This window comes from Cydia fagiglandana, chromosome 18 (assembly GCF_963556715.1).
Source record: "Cydia fagiglandana chromosome 18, ilCydFagi1.1, whole genome shotgun sequence".
NCBI lineage: Eukaryota > Metazoa > Arthropoda > Insecta > Lepidoptera > Tortricidae > Cydia > Cydia fagiglandana.
In genome coordinates this window covers 9,400,824-9,424,187 of record NC_085949.1, presented here as the reverse complement: position 1 = coordinate 9,424,187, position 23,364 = coordinate 9,400,824, and the positions used below count along the sequence as shown (strand labels likewise).

At 40.0% G+C, this 23,364-nt stretch overlaps 5 protein-coding genes across 5 annotated transcripts in view; 3 read left to right on the top strand and 2 right to left on the bottom strand.

Annotated features, from left to right (window-relative positions):
- Window positions 1–23,364, top strand: part of LOC134673527 (F-box only protein 11) — a 338,938-nt gene that overhangs the window by 54,738 nt on the left and 260,836 nt on the right. The gene's annotated exons all lie outside the window — the stretch shown is intronic.
- Window positions 391–2,396, top strand: LOC134673480 (tubulin--tyrosine ligase-like protein 12). Its single transcript, XM_063531475.1, has one exon. It carries the CDS (start codon window positions 469–471, stop codon window positions 2,308–2,310), a length of 1,842 nt encoding a protein of 613 aa, XP_063387545.1. The 5' UTR covers window positions 391–468; the 3' UTR covers window positions 2,311–2,396.
- LOC134673479 (zinc finger protein-like 1) lies at window positions 2,420–6,062 on the bottom strand. The gene is made up of 6 exons (XM_063531474.1): window positions 5,812–6,062; window positions 5,316–5,427; window positions 4,901–5,094; window positions 3,921–4,128; window positions 3,030–3,150; window positions 2,420–2,784 (listed from the first exon to the last, which is right to left on the bottom strand). The coding sequence occupies exons 1-6, from the start codon at window positions 5,911–5,913 to the stop codon at window positions 2,601–2,603; spliced, it is 921 nt and encodes a 306-aa protein (XP_063387544.1). The 5' UTR covers window positions 5,914–6,062; the 3' UTR covers window positions 2,420–2,600.
- LOC134673658 (small ribosomal subunit protein uS5m) lies at window positions 6,207–9,323 on the top strand. Its single transcript, XM_063531667.1, has 7 exons — window positions 6,207–6,455; window positions 6,536–6,755; window positions 7,052–7,185; window positions 7,471–7,565; window positions 7,730–7,865; window positions 8,022–8,221; window positions 8,917–9,323. The coding sequence occupies exons 1-7, from the start codon at window positions 6,302–6,304 to the stop codon at window positions 9,271–9,273; spliced, it is 1,296 nt and encodes a 431-aa protein (XP_063387737.1). The 5' UTR covers window positions 6,207–6,301; the 3' UTR covers window positions 9,274–9,323.
- Window positions 10,002–23,364, bottom strand: part of LOC134673042 (autophagy-related protein 2 homolog A) — a 37,109-nt gene continuing 23,746 nt past the window's right edge. The window contains exons 27-38 of the mRNA XM_063530982.1: window positions 23,015–23,149; window positions 22,549–22,741; window positions 22,043–22,210; window positions 21,214–21,373; window positions 19,932–20,099; window positions 19,300–19,471; window positions 18,132–18,278; window positions 17,287–17,414; window positions 16,319–16,473; window positions 15,801–15,965; window positions 15,085–15,291; window positions 10,002–14,225 (exon numbers count right to left, since the gene is read on the bottom strand). Coding sequence (XP_063387052.1) covers window positions 15,091–15,291; window positions 15,801–15,965; window positions 16,319–16,473; window positions 17,287–17,414; window positions 18,132–18,278; window positions 19,300–19,471; window positions 19,932–20,099; window positions 21,214–21,373; window positions 22,043–22,210; window positions 22,549–22,741; window positions 23,015–23,149 — 1,792 coding nt within the window. The 3' untranslated portion in view covers window positions 10,002–14,225; window positions 15,085–15,090. The remainder of the gene's footprint in view (window positions 14,226–15,084; window positions 15,292–15,800; window positions 15,966–16,318; window positions 16,474–17,286; window positions 17,415–18,131; window positions 18,279–19,299; window positions 19,472–19,931; window positions 20,100–21,213; window positions 21,374–22,042; window positions 22,211–22,548; window positions 22,742–23,014; window positions 23,150–23,364) is intronic.

Below are 23,364 nucleotides of genomic sequence, written 5' to 3'. Positions count from 1 at the left end.
TCCCTTCAGTAGTTTTTGAGTTTGTTGCGAACAAACATACAGACGCGGCGGGGGACTGTTTTATAAGGTGTAGTGATACCTTAGAGGATATAACCAAAGTGATACCGTCTTTCAGGATTCTAGCTTTACCATATTTCTAGTTTTCTATAATAAATAGTTTACCTGTAGTTTAATAGCCGTAACAGATTATCGCACCGCACCGCGAGCTTGGAGCTTATCTCTTTCTCGTTCCGACTTATAGCTGCGTCCTTAACACAAGTACTCCAACCACCTTACACACTATCAATACTTGCGTCGAGGTCAAGTCTGTTACGACTATTAAACTATTTTTTCCGAACGCATCCGATATGCCTTTTAATTTTGTTTTGACACTTGACGCTAGGTTAGTGATTGACTTAATGAAATAACCTAAAAAAATCAGTGCACTGAATATAATTTTCTCGTTCTTCGTTTTTACTCCCTTCCAAAATGGACGGGGTATCAAAGTATAACACATTCATAGCTATGCACAAACCTCAATTGCTTTTGTCTGGCGTTCCTGAGCACTTTTGGCCCGTTCTTTGCAAGAAGTTATACGATCAGATATTTGATTCCGGGTCCACATTCCAATTAGTACAAATCGATTACGAGGACGCTGAGAAGAAAAGCTATGATCCGCTCTGGGCCGTTGTAGCATTATGCGACATTGAACGTTCAGACCCGTCTCATATTTACTTGATTGATCATGCCTGGACTTTTAAGGCAAACAATGTTCAAAATTGTCTAAGAAATGTACCTGGACTTTTGGAAAGGATGTGTTTTCTCATGCAAATAAAGGGTGATTCAAATGAAGACAAGATTGAAAAAGTTTCAGAAAACGTCTGGAAATACGCTCACACATATGCTATTGGAGGGAATGAGTTCTCGGTTGAGGAAAGGGTGCCACTTTGGTATGTGTTAGACGAACTAGGATCTGGGATCACCCACTCGGACAACCCTAACTTTAGGGCTGTGCCATTTATATTTGTACCGGAGCAAATAACTTTCACTTTGCTCTTCCCTATTGAAAATGTGGAAGAAGGTGATTCTATTACAAGGAACTTTGTGGAGGGAGCATACTCTGATCCTCTGCAGAGAGAGGCAATGCTGATTCCTTGGAAACATTATGACCATTTTCATGATGATTTTTCTCAGAAGGAGCCTGGGCAGAATTATTTTCTAGAAGGACATATTGTAGAGACTCTGCCAAATCTTGAATTATTAAAAAATGTCCAGCGTGGGGATAAATTGAAGGTATTTTCAGAATACACATTTATAAATCAGTACTTGACAGACTCTGCATTTGAAATAGTTGACAATGAAGATGATGCTGATGTCCTGTGGTATACAACACATTTTAAAAGTTTCAAAGAATTAAGTGAATCATTTCCTTCAAAATTTGTTAACCAGTTTCCATTTGAATATGTTCTGACAGTTAAAGATCTTTTGGCTATTGTTTCGAGAAGAGCAGCCAAGAAAGATTCAGCATCTAAAGACAAGTTTGACACTCAGCCTGTGTGGTTGCCAACTACATTTAACATGAAGACAGAATTATCAAACTTGGTTGCATGTTACATGCAGAGAAAGATGGCAGGATTGGACAATCATTGGATTTGCAAACCATACAACCTTGCAAGGGGATTAGACACATACATAACTGATAATTTAGATTTCCTGTGCCGTTTACCTTTAAGTGGACCAAAGATTGCTCAGAAATATTTAGAAAGCCCAGTACTGTTTGAAAGACCTGAGATTGGTCAAGTAAAGTTTGATATCAGATATGTTGTTCTGTTGAAATCAGTTAATCCTACAAGTGTCTATGTCTATAGCAACTTTTTCCTTAGATTTTCAAACAAGTCATTTGCTCTGAGCAACTTTGAGGATTATGAGCAACACTTTACTGTAATGAACTACAATGAGAATGCAACTTTGCACAGAATGCTCTGTGCGGAATTCAAGACTGCTTGGGCTAGTCAATATGGTGACTATAACTGGGATGAAGTTGAACAATCAATATTTAAGATGTTTGCAGAATTATTTGCTGCAGCAACTAGTAAAAAAGCACCTTGTGGTATTGCAGAGAGTCCCCAGTCCAGGGCTCTGTATGCAGCTGACATAATGCTAAGTTGGGAGACTAGAGGGTCAGAAAAAGTCATACAACCCAAATTGTTGGAAATGAATTGGATGCCGGACTGTCGCCGCGCCTGCGAGTACTATCCAGATTTCTACAATGACATTTTCTCTGTTCTGTTCTTGAACAAAGAAGCAAGCACATGTATTAAAATAATGTAATATTTAAGTAACTTAAATTCTAGTGGGCTCAAAGTATTTATTATCTGTATAATCTGTATACCGTTTGTTTTTATGTTTATAATAAAGTACCCATAAAGAACAAATCTGATTTCATTTCATAACGTTTTTTATTTAGGTAAAAGGTTCTGTACAGCATCTCCAGATATTAAATTAGTATATGATTTATTAGTAATTATATATCACTATAAGATTGCTTCACTTTATACATAACATAAATAGTATAGCATTTAGCTGCTATGTTACTTCAAAATTGTATTGCTTCTAATCTGTCAGTTTTTCTGAAGAATCCTGTGGTCCTCGTCCTGAATGAACCCGAAGGGGTTTTCCTCGTCAACGTCTCTGTGGCTGAGCACTAGTAACACTATGACTACAGCTATGATTACAAACAGGAGGATCCAGTAGCGGCGGTAGATGCCTCCGGCTCTTCGTACCCGCGATGATGGTAGAGTATTTCTGATAACAGAAATAATAAATAGCTTTAGTGTTACCATTTACAGTGCGTTCAAGATAAATATGTACGTAATTAATTTAGGAGCAGGTGCTACATGCAAAGCATGTGAAAGGAAAGGTTTCTTCAATGTATTATGTTAGAATACAATTAATTCACTTTGTTGTGCGTGTGTGTGCTTACTACGCAAAGTAGGTTTATGTCTAAACGTAAGATTACGGTAGGCGCTATATTAGAATGTAATACATACTTCCACCACCGGCTGATCCAGGCGAAAGTCGATTTCTGTTTGTACTTGTTTTCGTCATGGTCGAACGTCGATGGTTTCGCATTGTCCACGGCCTTAAATCCTTTTCTCGGAGCTTGACCACCTGTTATTGAATATGGGAATAGTTAAAAAACTTTAATAATTATTATGCATGTACATTTATTACTACACTAACTTTTAAAGGGTTATTACAACATAGAGGATTCACCCCCAAGATATAGTCTAGCTAGATACACAATTAATAGCGTTGTACGACCTGCAGACAGCGGATCTAAATACTACGGGCCTCAATAGGTATATGCCCAACCAGCGGCGAGAAAATGAGGTATTGTACATCGTCCCGTTAATAAAAGAGATGCATATGTTAGTCTTCGCTAAGTATTCACACTACTTTTTCTAATTAAAAATACTCATCCCTCATTACCTCCATAAAATGTTATTGCCCATAAGCGTAATGGAAATAATTTGGCATTTCACGTAACAGCACAGGATTCATTAGCCCTCTCTGACCGGCTAGCAGGTTCTCGCGCGCGTATTTGATTAGCGTATTTGACACGCTAGATGTATGGAGTCGCGCGCGAGAACTCAACTCATAATTACTTAGTGCCGTGGCGCAGCGACCCGAAGTGGATCTTGGCCTCTGACACTAAGGAACGCCATGCTTCTCTGTCTAGCGCCGTTTCTGTCCAATCGACGGCACCGAGCTCGTTCAGATCTTTCACGACCTCATCGCTCTAGCCCAACCGGTCGTCAACCATCCGGACGGCCCGAGTACGCTCTCCAAACCGTTCGTTCTTCACCCATACGGACCACGTGCCCGAGCCATCGGAGTCTTGAACTCAACTCATGCAATTGAATAATACTTTCACTGACCTTGTAAACTGTCGCTCCTCTTGACAGAAGTGTGGTCATACATGTGTTCGTCAGGTATCTGTACTATGGAATGTTGGGCGCCGTTGTTACGTGTGGACTCATCGTCGCTCGCTCCGACCGGCGTGCCGCGCTGGGAGTCTGCGCTGGCATAGAACTCGGGCGACTGACTGCGTCGGACTGCGGCTTTTAGGTCTTGGTCCTCTGAAAGCTGTGTAGTACTGATATAGCTAAACTGCCCTCATAATGTATAGGTCTGTGAAGACGTGGTTTTTTTGCCTCTGGCGAGGCACGACTTTACATACTGAGCTGCTTCGCGCCACAATACCTTCATGATGCGGTTTGTTCTATGTATTCAACAGTATTTTTTTATTGCCAATATGATGTAACGCAAAAAGTAAATAGGTGACGCAATATTTTTAAGGTTGAACAATGATCAATTATTTAAACAATGGCCATGCTACGTACTTAGGCGGCTTGGCTTAATTAAACAACATATGTAAAATCTAATAGTGTATTATAGACCATTTGTTTTTGCTTTAGACACAATATAATGTGGAAAATAAATAACAAGGCCACATGCGAGTCTAGCTTGCATACCAAGGCACCCGCAAAAGCAGATTCAATGAGTGTGTGATGGTGAATATCTAAGAAAACTATGCAACTAATTTAGCATAAACATGTAAATATACAAAGTTATAACAATATGTTAGACCTTGATGACTTGACCATCACCATAGGTCAACCATTTGATCAAAATCTTATTATACTAAATAAATAAGGGTCAAGTTAGTCCAATTAACAGGCATTGGAGTTTTCATTGCATGGTAAGATTAATTATAGTGAGTCATGGAGTTTATATTAACATGAAAATGAATGTCTGATTCTGTAGCTCACTATAAACTTACCATGCGATGAAAACTCCGATGCCTACCGAATAATACTTAACAAGTTACAGCTAAACCTATAAAAATGTGCCTTACCAAAGGTAGACCAAGCCCCGCCCGGGCCCAGTTGACACCTGCCAGTTTTTCTCTCAGCACATCGGCCACCGGGGACACAAGATTCTGAGGTGGGAATACTGGAGTAGCACATGATGGACATTGGTAACCTGCTGGGGCCGTGGTTCGAGGGAGTGCCCGGTATCGGGCCTCAGTGCAAGCCCAGTGGAATACATCTGGACAAAATTCACTGTCATTAACCGGTGTAGAAAAAGAGTGTTATGCAAAATTTTGTTTCAGTCAAATCAAAACTTGTAAGTTGAAAACAAGAAAGTCTAATCACGCCATAAAATCAAACAATAATGTTATGAATTGTATTCCTTTTTGTATTTCCTGCAAATTCACTTCTACATATTGTTTACTGTTTGAGTACTTTCTAATAATAGAAAATACTTACGGTAACAAGTGAGTCGAATACACTCGCCCTCACTTAAGCTGTTTGTGCAAATTTCACAGATAGGATTGTAGTCACTGTCCTGTAGCCACTGCAGGTATGATTGAATTATGCACTGAAATGGTAATTGACTATTAACACTTTGACTACCGAGAACCCGCGTGGTAGGCACTCGTAATGTTTGGTCAGATGCCGGACAACCCGCCCAGCGGGTTGTTTTGTACGCAGATATAGAGGACCGGTTTCTGGGGTAGTGCGCCGTTTTTTGCCCGGTTGCGAAAGTGTTAAATTGAGAAGAAAACATGAATTCTATGTAAAGTTTGCTTTGGTTCTTACATTATTTTGCGGTCAATAATAAGATAATGAATTCCAACACTACTGTTACTAATAAATACAAATTTCATTAGAAATAAGAAATGCTGTTTTAACTGCATAAGTAGCAAATTGCAATAGCAAAATTACCTTCTATAGTAATCATTATAAAAATATAGTAAATTACCTTAGGGTGATTCGTGACCATACAATATTCACAAACATTTACTCTGTGTTCGAAACAAAACTGATTTGTAACTCGTCGTTTTGGACATTTGCAGAGACCCATGATTTACTATGACTGTTGGTATATTGATAATTTTCATAAGGTACAGCTGGTAATATTAAACACGACAAAAGTTATCTGTAAAATCCTTTTGAAGGCAAACAAAAAGCTGCACCTCAGCTGAAAGTAGCGGCCACGTAAAACAAATGTCAAAATAAGGTTGCGTTCTTTGTAAAAAATATAAGAAATTGTATCTTGGCACACCACCCGGACTTGGCCAAGATAGTGTCTCTCACAAACCGAGCCCATGCAATGAAAGTTACGGTTAAAAAAAACGCCTTTAATACGTCAAAACGAACTGTCACTTTTGTCAGCCATTAGCCTGCTGATATGCAGGCTATGGCTTTTATTTTATAAAATAAACAAAGACTTGTAAAGTAAAACTGTAATCATGACTACTAGATTACTTAGTTTGGGAAATATTTTAAGTAGGCCAATAAGCTTACTGTACAAACCAGCGCCTTTATTAGTTAACTATGCCGCTGCTAACCTCAAAAGGAACCTGGGCACTACATCAGTTGCTTGTGTAAATTTTTTCAACAAATGTAAGTAAAACGGAGTTTTATCTTATAAAATGTCTTTATTTAGCAACTACCATTAATGAGGTTATATTTTATGCCTACAGTACCTGCAGAGAAATTATGGAAGTCAGTAACTTCAGTAAGTAACCCTGGTGCTAAAAAGGGTCGTGGTAAGGGCGCGGGGCGTATCAGGATTCGTGATCTCAACCGCGGTCAGATGATTGGTGTGGGCAAGATCAACATGTTGTGGCCTGGTCTGTCTGCCCCTGTCATTCGCGGGAGAGAACTTCTGAAACAGCAACGCCTGCCAGATGACCCAGAAAGGTAAAGGAAAGGAAATCTTAACATAGATGTACCATCCTGAGAAAGACGCCTGTCTCTTCTTTGTTTGACTATGCAGTTATTGCACAGAATTGCAGCAGCCTATAATACCTACATACATTTATGTAACAGTATTAATTATTAATTTGTGATAATTATGATTTAAAAAAAATTAAATATTTTAAGAGTTAGCCTTGAACTGCCTAACAACTGAATTAATGCTTTGTGTTAAGTGTTTTTCACACCTTTTTTGTTTCCTAAATGTTATCCTACCACATTTAAAATTACTTCATATTCAGAATGGATAAACTCATTAAGCTTCGGGATTCCATGACTAAATTCCGCCGCCTGAAGCTTAGCCCTATTGAGAGAGGTTGGTCCGGCACCCGAATGCCAGGCAGAAGTATTGGACCCCCGGATCCAATTGGTGAAGGTATGTTAAAAGTTATCATCAGTATATATATTAAAATTGCTTGTGAAACCTAACTCAATACTGTAATTGCATATCTAAGAATACTTTTCTAGTAATAGTAGTGCAAAATCTAAGAATTTTGGTTAGTCTTTAACATTGCCTTAATATACAATGTTTCATACACATAAAAAAAATTTAAAAGCATAAATAATCTCTATTGATCACATTTTCAATCAATCAAACGGGAGCTGTAATTTTTGTTTATGATTGAATCTAAAGTACTAATCTTTATAATATTTATTACAGATGAATTTGTTGGGTTTGACACCAAAGTGCTCCAGCTTCGTTCCCTACTTATTATGAAAGGAAGTCTTGGCCGTACTAGGAACTACCAGGCAATGGTCAGTAAACCTTCTTAAATTTATAGAGCCATTAAACTGGGTTAACAACCATTTCAGTTGCCAAATGCAAAGTATGAGGTTGCCAGGAATTGGACAAACCAGTGTGAATACAACATAATACTATTTTTTAAATGATTTATTACTAAATATTGTTTATCATTTAGGTAGTAACTGGCAACAAGCAAGGACTGGCTGGATTTGGTTTTGGACGGTCAAAAGAGGCATCTGCTGCCCTGAGGAAAGCCAGGAATCGAGCCGGACAGAAATTAATGCATTTTGAAATTTACAATGGACACACAAGTAAGTGAGATTACATTACATTGAAACACCACTTTTTTTATGGACCTTACAAAATATTGTTTGAACATAAAATTTGTTTTGGCTGGTATTTAAATGACAAATTCAATGGAGTATTATTTTATGACAAAACTTTTATAAGGATATTTTATTTTTCAGTCTTCCACGATTTCTACACAGCATTTGGTAAGACAAAAATATTTGTACAGAAGAAAAATGAAGGCTACGGGCTTAGCTGCCACAGAGCCATCAAGGAAATCTGCGAGGCTATTGGCATCAAGGACATCCGAGCAAAGGTTGAGGGCTCTAACAACTTACAGCACATTGTAAAGGCTTTCTTCATTGGACTACTTCAACAGGTTTGTTTTGATCTTATTAGTTACAAGTATTACGACATTATTAACTATACTCCTGCAAGCTTATAGGTAATAGGTACTTAAAGGCAAAAAGAGTGGATAGTTAAAAAAACCGGGCAAGTGCGAGTCGGACTCGCGCACGAAGGGTTCCGTACCATAATGAAAAAAAAAAACACACCCAACTCACCCATCCAAGTACTGACCCCTCCCGACGTTGCTTAACTTTGGTCAAAAATCACGTTTGTTGTATGGGAGCCCCATTTAAATCTTTATTTTATTCTGTTTTTAGTATTTGTTCAGAAATACATCATCTGTGAAAATTTCAACTGTCTAGCTATCACGGTTCGTGAGATACAGCCTGGTGACAGACGGACGGACGGACGGACGGACGGACAGCGAAGTCTTAGTAATAGGGTCCCGTTTTACCCTTTGGGTACGGAATCCTATCATCTGTGAAAATTTCAACTGTCTAGCTATCACGGTTCGTGAGATACAGCCTGGTGACAGACGGACGGACGGACAGACGGACGGACGGACGGACAGCGAAGTCTTAGTAATAGGGTCCCGTTTTACCCTTTGGGTACGGAACCCTAAAAAAAGAACAGTAAATAATAAAAATGTAACCGAAAATTAACTTGATTACTACTGACTGTTATAGTTTAAAACTATTATATCAACAAAATACACTTCATTTTCAGAGGACACACCAACAGCTGGCTGAGGAAAAGAAACTTCACCTAGTTGAGTATCGCCAAGAAAATGAATACTACCCTAAAGTGATAGCAAGTCCTAGTGAAGTGAGGACCAAAGAGGAAATACGTAAAGACGAAACCTTAGACTTTATCCAGTATGTCATGAATGACAAAGTTATATTGAGGAAAAAGAAATTCCCCCGGTTTTACGAGACCATGCCTCACTACGAAATATTCCTGAATAAATATGAGAAGTTTAGGAATCACGAGAAGATCAGGAAAAACTTGAAGGTTGAATATGGAGAGGTAAAGAGTTTCCTCACTGACAAGTATCCGGAAGAAAAGACTGAGGAAGCAAATTAGATTAGTTTTAGGCCGTAATGTAATTTAGTGTTCAATAAATGTTTATAGTTCATTGTGTTTTATTTATTCACATATATATTAGTATGATAACAGTAACAAACATTAACTAAATTACTATTCAAGTATCGCCTAAAATTTGGTTAACGCCTAATACTAATTCAATTTCTGAAGATTTTGTGTACGGAATAAATTTAAGAGGCCCAGGCCCACCCATACAAATGAAAACGAAAATTTACTACTGTAATGTGAACCTATAGTGTGGGAAATAGAGTTGAACTAGTTTTGTTTGAAAATTGATTGAAACAAAAGAAATGCAACTCTATTATAATTGAATATGATTTAAATTTCATAGAATTGAATAAGTACTGTAGTAGTATGACCGTGAGCCTTAGGAGGATAGTAATGCATACTAATAAAATTACGGTGTATCATCCTCGGTTGAAGGCGCAACCCTTTTAACCTCCTCGATGTTTTGCAACTTAGATATAATCGGATATATAATTGTGATTTTAACCTTTTCGACGCCGTGTCAAACAGAAAAGCTGTCACTCGGACGCCACGTTACCCAAGTGTCAAAATTGAACTTTATACATATGCACGTAGGTCTAACTGGCTCTGTGGTCTGCGATCGATTAATCGGTCTGCAGTGCGGATATATAATTATATCGGTCATAAGTGTCCAAAAGGTTAACTGACGACAACATCATATTTTGAAATAAAACATCGAATAAAGTGTCAATTTTATTTATTTTCTATAAAGACTGACTTTTGATGAATAAACTAACATAAAACTTTCAATCTGTTGCTTCAAGATAATAACAAAATAAAATATTTCGATTGCAATAAAGTCTTAGTTTACTGCTAGAGGATCACACGTTTATAAATGTCATCACAAGAACTAATTAAATATATCGGTCCATTATTTATAAATTCTATAGAACTATATGTCAAGCAGATCACCCCAAGAGGTAGGTACCCAATTGATGGTGAAATTAGGGTTACCAGATGACAGGTATTTTCCTGACATGTCAGGAATTTTGGCCTTTTGTCAGGAATGGAGACGGAACACGACAATGTCAGGATTTTTTTAATTGCCCGACTTTTTTTATAAAGTACCATTTTATGTAATTAAATTAATCCAAAAACATTGTAAAAAAATAATAAATGAGATCCACTCAACTTATTAATAACTTCGTAATTATTAATTAAGAAATCTTTACTCAAGCATACATACATAGATGTAGGCAAGATGAAATAATGTAGGTAAAACATCTTGTTTTATCGGACTAAAGTTAACTACTAACCCACCAAAATAATACAATTATTGCACTACCTACCTGCGTATCTGGCTATCGACTTAATCGGGCCGCCATCCCGGGGCTAGAACCCCCACTCAAAAATACCAAAAGTCAGGAAAAATATTCGGTAATCAGGAATTTTGTCAGGAAATTCTAAATTTGTATCTGGTAACCCTAGGTGAAATGCACTTTAGCACTCTCTCTATCACCCACAGACCAACCACAGGCGGTTTTCTGTGCTATCACCATACGCTGGAAAATAGCAGCTACGGGCAGGGGTCGGAAACCGGTATTTGCTCCATACAAAAATACCGGTATTATTAGGTTCGGTTCGTTCTTTGGTTTATTATTTCATTTTTAGTGAGACAATCTAATAATACGAAGTTGTTACCTAAATATATGACTCGGTCCTTCGTACAAAGCATATAATAATTCAAAATATTGGTCTATTTCGGGGTTTTAAAAAAATACCGGTTCCGAGCCCTGGCTACGGGGGCTCTTTTCATGACAAAGTAGTGTTTAGGTCATTGTTTTTTGTGTTAAACATATGGCCCGCTTAGCTACTTCTGATGTCGACGATTTTTTTTCGATATGCTACCTCTAGGTATGGTTTCATAAGGAAAACACTCATACAGGTAAATTAGACTAATTCCGAGCAATATAAACACACGACTGGATAATTCCATTTATGACACTATGTGCGCTGATGGTGGTTTACTCTAACACGGACATGGCCAATACTATGACTGCATCAATATATCATTCGTTCTTCCTATCTTAGGGCAGTCTGCTTCACATCTTCAGGTAATTAAATAAAATTACTAAGTTGTGACAATAATTGAAAGTAGCTATTATCTCCATGAACTACAAGTATTTGTCACATTTTGATAGAAACAAACCGTCAGTTTGCATTGTACCATCCCGATAAACTACATACTTTTTACCCGGCTGCGCGACAGCAAAGACCGGCTTATTAAGTTTTTGGTGTGCAAAGGATACTCAATCGATGTATACATGAGACAAGTATACATAATACCGTTTAAAGGGATGTTACACCACAACGCAACACAAGTTATATAAGGTGTATTATACATACCTAATATTTAAAAATGTTATATAGAATATTTTAATTATGTTTACTCCTCTTAACATTAAGCCAGTCGCATTTGATTGAGTCAATTGCAATTCTAGATAATTTTAGACGTTTCATATCACATTTCTAAGGATGGTATTCCACCTATCCAATTTCTTTGACCAATGTCAGTGCGTCTCACTCTCTCATTAAAGCAAAACGTGGACGCAATACACATTGGACAAAGAAATGGGATAGGTGGAATACCACCCTTAGATTTTGTAAAATCTACAGGTTTTTGTAAAATCAAGCGCGTTACATTACTACTGTACTGCCAAAGTAAACCTTTATCTCTATGAGTACAAAGTTTAGAATCTAGACATCTTCCTCCTTGGTTGATTTTGGACGTTATATTCGGCCCATGAAAAAACTAAAATCACTAGGTGGCCTAGCCAAGTTGCGAATCGTTTGCTCCGTAGCGAACTATACGGTAATATCTCTCTATCACTCTTCTATATTAGTGCGACATAGACAGTTTCGCTTCGTTCGCTACGGAGCGTAAACGATTGGCATCTTGGCTACGCACCGTGATATAATGATACATCAATTTTGGATGCTACACATATCAAATGTGCAAGTTTTAAGTATAAGTTAATGTAGTTATAAGCTTCACAATCACATCCGATCCGATAGAAAGGAGTAGCTTTATACAGGGTGTTTGGTACATCGTTTGCCAAATTAAAACGGCAGATAGCTTGAGTCATTTGCTATCTTCTCATGCCTAGAAATTTTTAATTTGGCGCACATTTTTTTTTTCATTTCTATGCCAGTATATCGTAATTATCAAATTTTTACTTGCGTAGTAGTAAAAAAAACGATGGCCTTTTTTTTTCTAGGCCTGACAAGATAGCAAATGACTCAACCTATCTGCCGTTTTAATTTGGCAAACAATGTACCAAACACCCTGTATACAAAAAAGAAATTGCAATGGAAACAAATCGTCAGATTGTAAATTGTCATTTATTCACCTTTATTTGAGTTTATAAGAACTGATAGATTTGTGTCCTTAAAGCGGGTCCACTTCTTTTTGCGTATCTGCCGAAACGGACCAATTTCAAACTTTTTGAGCTAAGGAGTCATACTGGTGCAATTAATGATTATTATTCCTACGCGCTTGTATTTACAACAATATCATGTCATGGCACCAAACCCTGTCGTCACAAAGAAAATTATATTACCTATTGATGCCACATAATTTTCTTTATGGCGGTTGAACTGCTGTTCTAACAATTTGAAAAATTATTTACATCAACAAATTAAAATAAAAACTGAAACGTACAAGCAACTAAATGCTCTAAATTAAATGCTACTAAAATTAAGCACCATATATTTGAAAAAGTTTAAATCTAAAAATTTGAAAACTAATGTACCTATTAGTGAAATCCCTATCGATATAAACTATTGATAAAATTTAAATGTGTCCTTGCATTTATACGCCTATTTTAGTCGCATGGTTGTTCCACAAATACTAACCTACGAATTTTCAGCGTTCCGAAAACGCGGGTCGACGACGCGTTAGCATCGCGTCTATATAATAGCTACAGGCGCATAGCCGGCGCGCCTGCATCGCTGTAGGTGTGCAAAGGTCTACAAGCTGCGTCTGACTTGCGTGCGAATCGCGTGTGTATCTATACAAACGCGTCAATAGCGCGTAAAAAAGTCGCGATGTACAAGGGCTCTTAGGCTGTGGTTTTACTGTCACGGAGCGGAGAAGGGATGAACAAGAAAACAAGCTTTAATTCCTTCGAATCTCCTTTCATTTTGCAGTTCTTCGTGTCGGCAGAACCGCAGCCTTAGACAGGACGCAGAAAATACAAAAAGCGGTTTTCATGCTAGACCTAAGTATAGGATAATATTTCGAATATAATTTGACATCTTATGAGAACGTCAATAGTACAATGTATGGCTATGTTCTACACAAATCAGCTAGGCGATGTGTTAGCTGCCAGACAACTACACGTCTTTAATGTCCTCTTATACAGCTTGGCAAAAAAAGAGTAGAAATTAAAAAGTGGCAACATCGTAATAGTGTCGTCTCTTTCAAACCAATTTATATAAGAAAACGGGACGACACTACGGTGTTGCCACTTTTTAATTTTAACTCTTTTTTGCCAAGCTGTACTTGCAAATGTTATAATGTGTACAATATTACGTTGTAATAATTGTATTTCAGTTGATCAAATGATCACAAACGAATGATAATGACTACAAAAATACATCGTATCAAAACTTTGTTTTTGGCGATTTTTTTACAATAATTAATAATAGTAGTACCTTGAAATGTTTAAAATTAATTTATCCACCCTTTTAAGAGTGCTCGAAACGTTACATAACATTATGAAAGGGGGCGAATGGTAGGAACGTTTAGAAATTTGAACACAAGTGGATGTGATATTCCGTTGATCGTAAATTAAAATGAGCAATTCTTAACAAGTTTATGTACTGTATAATTGTTTACCAGTGTAAAGTATTGTTGAATTTTTTCTTCATCGAAGCTACTCATCGTGTGCGACGTACTTGTCCTGTAAAAGATAAAATTGACCATTAATCTTAAATAAAATAAAACTAAATAATGTGCGTTTTCCCAGAGATAGAGAGAATCAATTTTTCGTCCCCGAAAATCCACATATAGCAAATTTCATCGAAATCGTTAGACTCGTTTCCGAGGTCCCCGAATATAATTCTTGTATGTTTATAAATTTATATATAAATATACAAGAATTACGTATATAGTTTAAAGGTATAAGATAAAAGTACAATTTGAGAGTTTTCGATGGCATACGGTATCTTGTATTTTATGGTGGTGGTTCCACCACACGCGCCGCCCGTCTACTCTGCTTGCGTCCAGGCCGTGGCTGAAGGATAAGACTCAACATCCCATTAACCCGGGGTTAGGCGGTTAAACCGTTAACCCAGTGTCAAATTGTACTGGGGTGTTTACCCCAGATAAGTGAATGGTGCAAGTGGCCCTCAGTGGTTTAATTTGTTTATTTATTTGAAAACATACAGCATTACAGTCGAAACCAAATCACTGTACACATCAGATTACAGAATACATAATGTATTTACACAATTTAGGAAAATCAGATCACAATCAACTTTCGTCCATCATCTTACAGTACCGCATTAATGTAGTAGTACCCACCGTGGGACCCGGGTATATCCTTAAACTACGTCCAGGACCCGGGTATGTCCTTAAACCACGTCCAAGACCACCGGTGGACGGGCAGAAGCGTCCCTCAAATTCGGTGTACTCGACTGCGATCGCCAACCCGTCGGCCAAGCGTGGCGATTATGGCATTCACCACCCAAAAAAGGGGGAGACCTATGTTCAGCAGTGGACGTGTTATGGCTGAGATGATGATGATGATGATGACCCACCGTGTGTCAGTGCGCGCGCCACTTGTCGGCGCTGTCGCGGTGCTGGTGCGGCGCGAGCGAGGCGCGCACGCCGCCCAGCACGTCGGCCGCGCCGCCCGCCGCCAGCGCCAGCGGCGCCACCGCGGCGCCCGGCAGGTGCCGCAGCACGCCCACCCCGCTCGAGCAGCGCGCCGCCAGCGCCATCGTTGCCGCCGTCTCGGCGAAGCCCTGCATGATTATGGAAACAGCTCTTGAGGGCATTTCATTTGCAATATGTATTTAGGTGTTTCTAGAAAAAAAGTGTAACATCCTATTTTTCGAAAATTTAATAACTTGTTCACTTCTCATGCTCGTAAAGTTCGACTTTAAAATTGCTTATTATGTTCTAGAGCATAAAGTAAAATCATCTACCCATCTTGACTTAACAATAAAGTACAAATTTTGCCATAAAACTGGAAGCCATGCCGGCGCGCCCCCGATCGGCGTGTTTCCGACCGGCCCCAGTACAATCGAAGTGAAAAGTAGAGTATATAACTCAGGTATATATGTCAATTGTTTATCCTCGTCTAATATGTATATAAATTCCTTCGGATAAAAATGGATACAATCTACTTATGTATGGACGGGTACAATCTACTATTGGATGATTTATTTAGCATTCCAACAAAACTTCTATCGATACGATAACTATCTACCTCGTATACGGCACTTATTTGTACACCGCGTCTCGCACTTACCTCCTTAACGGTGTGGTAGGCGGTGGCGACGCCCTGGCGGATGTCCTGCGGCATGCGCGCGGGGTCGCGGCGGCGGCGGCGGCGGCGCTCGCGGCGCTCGTACGCCGGCGCCAGTTGTAGCGTCGGCGCGGGCGTTAGCATGTCGAACGCCGTCTCTGCCGTCGCCTGCCATAAACAAACAATTTTTATGACGCTAAGTAATGTGCTACGGAAGCCTACCATAATCTAGCGAATCTTTCCATTCCTTCCCTTATGTGTTTCTGGTAGGCTTCCGTAGCTCAATAAGGTGAAATAAAGCACCAGATAATTATTAGAAAAACACAGATAGGAGTTATTTTTGAACACAAGTTCTATTAAATAAATGGGATAGAAGACCTATAAGGGTTCCGTTTTTTCCTTTTGAGATATGATACCCTAAAAATGGTAAAAACTAAAAGAAACGCTCAGATACGTGTGTTCCAACTGTCTGGAACCGCCTCACAGTTTAATATATATACGGGCAATGAATGTTGTTAGACCTGTATGAGCTGCAGCAGACGCGTGGTGATGTCTAGCGCGGCGACGGCGGTGCGCGCGGTGAAGGAGGCGGCGCCGCGCCGCAGCCCGTGCACCAGCCGCCCGTCGCGCCGCCACTGCTCCACCGGCAGCCACACCAGGTCGCGTATGCCCGTTACTGCCGAAAAAAAACTTAATGATAAGAACGCTGGGTCAAAGTAGCCACGGAGTGGATCCCACAGAATGGATCTCGGGGCAGAGGAAGGCCCAGACGTAGATGGCCAGACAACCTCGATACATTCTGTGTGGAGTGGCGGGTGTGTGCATTAGATAGAGTCAAGTGGCGGGAAAGAGGGGAGGCATTTATCCAGCAGTGGCAAAAAAAAAGTGATAACTGGGTCTCCGAATGTGTAACGAGGTGTAGCTTGCTAGGTGCCCCAAAAAAATGTTCAGAGCCAAATCTAGCGAGGTTTTTAACATCAAAGATATACTCCTCTCATAGAGGTTTTGTAACTGCTTTCGTTGCAGGATTGTTATACTAGCAATACTGACCCTTATGAACGTGGCAATTTTTTTATTCATAAATTAGTTTCAGCATGAATCTAACAAAAAACTAAGTTATTAAAAATAAACATTTTAAGTGTAATTTTTACTCTTAACTGAAGTTTTCAGGGATGTCAGAACTGCAGCGAGTGCATGGGCCCAATGCCGCCGAGCAGGCCGGGGAGCTGGTGTCGCTTGATGTCCGACAACCACTCGTGCAAGGCCCATTGTACCAGCTTCTCTAGGCCAAGTAGCCCAAGTCAACATAAGTTGAGGATGTTGGCTACTTACTTAACTGCAGCAGCGAGTGCATGGGCCCAATGCCGCCGAGCAGGCCGGGGAGCTGGTGTCGCTTGATGTCCGACAACCACTCGTGCAAGGCCCATTGTACCAGCTTCTCTAGGCCTAGTAGCCCAAGTCAACAAAGTTGAGGATGTTGGCTACTTACTTAACTGCAGCAGCGAGTGCATGGGCCCAATGCCGCCGAGCAGGCCGGGGAGCTGGTGCCGCTTGATGTCCGACAACCATTCATGCAAGGCCCATTGTACTAGCTTCTCTAGGCCTAGTAGCCCAAGTCTGGAACAAATAATACTAAAATCAGTGTACGAGATGGCGCCACCATTAGATACACCTGAGTAAGACCCAGTTCCACCAACCACATTTAACAGACTGATTAACGTCAAACAGCAGTGTGGTATGAAATTTAACATACAAAAAAAATTGAGAACGCTTTAACGGTGACCGACGGTTTGGTGCAACCGACCCTAAGTCTACTAATTATTTAAAAAACAATCCGCTATTATAAAATTGATCTGCATATGTATTTCGGTCATGTTTCAGCAGACAAACTGCCGTGAAAGGTCAAAATAAAGTGAAAATAGTATGAATTTAGATTCTAGGTACTCACTTGTAGTCAAGCCTCTTGAGAGTGAGCTCCGAGCAGTTGAGCTGCCCCAGGCCCATGAGCAGCCCGGCCACCGGGCCCGCGGACAGGTTCACGCGCTTGCCGACGTAGTCTAACCGGATCGGGACCTCGGCGGAAAACACTACCCTCCTGTAGGAACACATGTATAAAGACAGATGTAATTCTAGGTACTCACTTGTAGTCGAGCCTCTTGAGAGTGAGCTCCGAGCAGTTGAGCTGCCCCAGGCCCATGAGCAGCCCGGCCACCGGGCCCGCGGACAGGTCCACGCGCTTGTCGACGTAGTCTAACCGGATCGGGACCTCGGGGGAAAACACTACCCTCCTGTGGGAACACATGTATAAAGACAGATGTAATTCTAGGTACTCACTTGTAGTCGAGCCTCTTGAGTGTGAGCTCCGAGCAGTTGAGCTGCCCCAGGCCCATGAGCAGCCCGGCCACCGGGCCCGCGGACAGGTCTACGCGCTTGCCGACGTAGTCTAACCGGATCGGGACCTCGGGGGAAAACACTACCCTCCTGTAGGAACACATTTATAAAGACAGATCAATTATTTTTGTTACTCGTTCATACAGTTACGTTTCCGAAGTCACCCTTTTAAACGATGGTTTCATCGAATCTAAACCGAACATGGAGTTTTTAACGGTTCCGTACCCAAAGGGTAAAAAAACGGGGCCTTATTACTGAGACTCCGCTGTCCGTCCGTCCGTCCGTCTATCGTCACCAGGCTGTAACTCAAGAACCGTGATAGCTATATACAGTTGAAATTCTCACAGATGTATTTCTGTTGCCGCTATAACAGCAAATACTAAAAACAAAATAAAATAGATATTTAAGTGGGGCATACAGCAAACGTGATTTATTTGCCGTTTTCTGCGTAATGATACGGAACTAGTCCGACTCGCACTTTGCCGTTTTTTAGGGTTCCGTACCCAAAGGGTAAAAAGGGACCCTATTACTAAGACTTCGCTGTCCGTCCGTCCGTCCGTCCGTCCGTCCGTCCGTCTGTCACCAGGCTGTATCTCACGAACCGTGATAGCTAGACAGTTGAAATTTTCACAGATGATGTATTTCTGTTGCCGCTATAACAACAAATACTAAAAACAGAATAAAATAAAGATTTAAATGGGGCTCCCATACAACAAACGTGATTTTTGACCAAAGTTAAGCAACGTCGGGAGGGGTCAGTACTTGGATGGGTGACCGTTTTTTTTTTGCTTTTTTGTTTTTTTGTTTTTGCATTGTGGTACGGAACCCTTCGTGCGCGAGTCCGACTCGCACTTGCCCGGTTTTATTTTGTAGTTATTAACCCGTTCCATTATTGGCTACCTAGTAAGCTCATACATGTTTGCACTATATGAGCGAACAGTTAGAGAGCCTTTCACAACCACGCGCATGTGCAGGCGCCGGATTTGGACGAAAGTTGTAAACGTTCGTATTTATAGATAGTTCGTATTTTAAATATTTTATTACATTTAGCATGACGTAGATGTCATTCACATCATATCTCACACATAATGCTCTAAAGTCTAAAACATACCTGAAATAAATCGGCGAGTCATCAACCGGCTCCAGATCCACCGCCACTTTAGTGGTGGGCTTCTCCTGACTGACGCCCAGTCGGTTGAAGTCCTCCTCCAGTTGTATGAGGTTCTCGGACACCAGGCGCTCGGCTTCGTAGGGCTCCATCAGAGGTTCGTCGTCTCGGATCACTGGAAATACAACCTTATTTAGTATAGTGTATGGTACAGTTTACTTCTAGTATTTTTAAGTCTCAAAATGAATACTTGCGAGAAAGAATCGGTGTCGAGTCGATCAAGTGACTCACTACACTTGTCATTAAGGGTCGGTGTGTCAAACCATCTGTCACAGTTAAAGCGTTCGGTAAATTTATTTGTATGGGAAATTTCATACTTCCCTGCTGTTTGACGTTAATCAGTCTGTTAAATGTGGTTGGTGCAACTGAGCCTTAGAGACATAGGAAATAAACCCTATTTTTAAAACCATAAAGTACACAATCGTACTAGTTTAATTTAGGATCATAGAAAGAGCGTCTCCAAGCAATTTCGATGCTGGTGGCAGGTCTTTCAAGTGATTCACTACACTGGCCAGTGATAGAACTCTGTCAGAAAATGACCTCTATATTTATAGCTTTAAAGTATACAGTCGTACCAGTTTCGTTGAGGCTCAAAGCATCAGCATCTCCCAGTGAAGTCGGTGTTGGTGGCGGGTCCTTCAAGTGGCTGGCTATGCTCATGACTGGAGGCCGGTGTGTGGGTGTGGTCTGCCGTGAGCTACTAGAGTCTGTTGACAGCCCGCTTATGCTTTTTGTGTCGTCATCTATGGAAAAAATGTTGTTGTACAGGATGTCTCTGACTATGGGGCTTTAAATCCAGGGCTCGATTCTACTCGCTAAACTGAGCTACTTTTATTATGGCACAAATCCTGAAATCCCAGAAAAAAAAAAAATTCTCATACATTTTGGCTGATCTGATGTCGACGTTTTCTATGGAAAAGCCAATTATTTTTTCCCGATTTTAGGGTTTGTCCCATAGTAAAAGAATCTCAGTTTAGCGAGTAAAATCAAGCCCTGGATTTAAAGCCCCATGGTCAGAGACATACTGTATAGTTTGGTTAGGAATTTAAAAACAAATAATTGGTATTTTAAATTTGTTATTCATAATCGTAACTCCTATTATTGTAGCATTATATTCAATATTCATAGTCATTTAATTTAGCGTTATTATTTTGTTATTAATTGCAAGAAACCGATTTTGGAGTAGGTATTAAAGAGTGCTAACGTCACTCGGATGAATAGCTCCATATGCTTAAATTATTTCATTTTGAAATGAACCATAATCGAGCGACTTAGGCTCGGTTGCACCTTACCGTCTGTCACAGCGCAAACCGTTCGATCAATTTTAAAGTAGATATGAGAAGTTTCGTAGTTTACTGCTGAGTCAGTGATCAGTCCGCTAAATATGCAACTGGCCTGGCCCAAATGCTGTCAGGTAACTTTACTATGCACGTTTATGGGAGTAAATTTGTATGATTTCATGTACATATATGTTTATTTTTTATATCAAATTCTATAAAGTTATGTACTCACTGAGTATAATTGCATGAATTATATGGTAATTTAAATTGTATTTTTCTTAATTACTCGTAATGCATGTAAATTATAAGATGTAATAATGTTTTGAAAAGATGTGTCCCGCCGAGTTTGTTGCCGGTCCCATATTGGGATACCCTCCTCCAATTGAGGGGGGATTTAAATCTTCTCGGGGCAGAGGTGTACGGTTGGAGCCGGTAAAGGTTTATTTGACGTTCATAAGCGCATTGTAATATGCCTACTTGAATAAACTATTTTTTATCTTTTATCTTTTTTTATCTTTTAAAGTACTGCAAGGAAGGAGAAAATAGGGGGGACCCTATTTCCGAATTTCCCACATACCATTGTTCTCGTCCGTGCCAAGTTTAGAGAAGAACCCGACGAGGAAAGCCAGCGTGTCCTGGTCGAGGTTGAATCGTAGCGGTAACAGTGATACTTTGAGGCAGCACTCGTGCGCGGAGAGCGCCGGGTCGGGTCTCATGTGCACGGCCTTTATCACCAACTGGGAATAAATGGGGTGGTTAATCATCCTTCAGTTGAGTTGAAGGAGAAACAGGCATAGCGTGTACGACAGTCTGAGTCTGTCATTCTAATACAGACTATCCCCCTTATTCATAAACGTTTACTAAAGTTGACAAGCCGATAATAATCGTTTGTCCCTTTCCACCGTATCGGTATGATGGAAAGGGACAAACGATTATTATCGGCTTGTCAACTTTAGTAAAAGTTTATGAATAAGGGGGTATATATATATACAAAGAAAATATCCAGGAGTAAATACTATATAGATTGTATTATTTACTTTATTTACAAGCCCATAGTGTCACCCTGCTAGGCAAAGGCTCCCTCTTTGTTTTCACGTGACCCTATCTTGAAAGTCTTCCACGTGATTCCTTACGTATTTAGTCTTCAGTCCACTGCATATTATGCCAGATTCATCGGTCTATTGTTACCTATTAGTTAGCTTTATAGCTATATAAAAAAATAAGTTCAAGGCAAGGATTAGTCAAAATAATTGCGTCTTGCATTGCAGCTATAGTTACAACTTAAGAAGGCAATGTGGTAGCAATTTGTAATAAATGTCCAAAAGAAATGCAAATACAAAGTTATTTGGACCAGATATCTTTGTAAATAGGTTAGTAAATACTTCTCGGTAATCGTCTTGACTGACCATATGAGCGTTGCTCCGTTCGGGCTCGTCCTTCAGCTTGTACTGGCTGAGCAGTTTGTTGATGTCGCTGCACACCAGCCGGTCGAGCACCTCGATCTTGCTGACGGCGAGCGTCTGCCGCGACGCGTGCGTGCCGCTGCTGGGGTATGTTTCATGTTGGAATTTAACCTAAAACAACATTTTATGTTGAAATGTGTGTTGTTTGTGATCATGCTCACACGCCTAAAAACTGCAGCATATAATTAACTATTAAAACTAAATTGTATTTTTAGCATTTGACTGATGTATATAGCTCCAAATATTAAAGAAGTAATAAAATAACTAACAAGGAAGCATACCATCCAGCTCCGATTTGATTTATTTTTATATATGTATGTTATAGAGTAGTCTAAAATGACAAAAACGTTTTTTTTTAGCTGTCCAAACTCTTTCTATTAGTCTGGCCAACTATTTTCTTTCGCTAACAAGAGACTGCCATGTTCATGTCCAGACTATGCAACACATACCTTAGTAAGACACAGTTTGACACAAGTATGGTGGTCCCTATGTCTCCCGCCCCTCGACTTGAGTTCTTTCCGCTTAGGGTGTGGGTTCCTGCGAGGCAAGACCCGCTCTGAACCGGACGACCAGCTGACTCCTTGGCGATAAGCTGCCGTGATTGCACGCCCGGCCTCGTATGGTTCGTAGTCCTTACTGCGTCTGTTGAGAGAGAAAGGCTGACTGTAATCTAATGTATAGTATTGTTTTTTAACACGAATTCGGTGCATGTTTAGGTATATGAATAATTTTTAAGAAAAAAAAACCGACTTCCATGAGGGCCGATGAAAGATTATTGTAGATGGTACACTATGTAGAAAAGGAGGTAAAACCACTTTTCTACTAGCATTTCGCTTCTGTATAATGGCAGTGTCCTTGGAGGAAGTGTCCTTTTTGTACGGTAGTACTATTATTTATTCTTTGGTAGTAGCTTACTTCGACGGCGTAGGTGAGCCCTGCTTGGTGTCGTCAATGGTGACGGTCTTTTTGGAGGGCGGCGGGTCGCCGGTAGTTTTGAAGTCGCTCCCCCCGAACATGTTCCATGTCACGCTCATCTCGCACAACGTATATCTGTTAACAATTGTATTCTTTTGTTAATATTCAGTATATTTACCGCCGTAGAAAAGTCGCTTCTATTGTAATAAGTTGTACAATGGGGTTGGCCAGTCGAAGTTTTTAGCAGATAGTGCCATCATAGCTTGCCCTGTCAATCCCTATAGAACTGTGTCAATTTTTTTGTTGTTTTAATACCCTGGATGCCAGCCCTTTAAGCCAAATCTCACAGA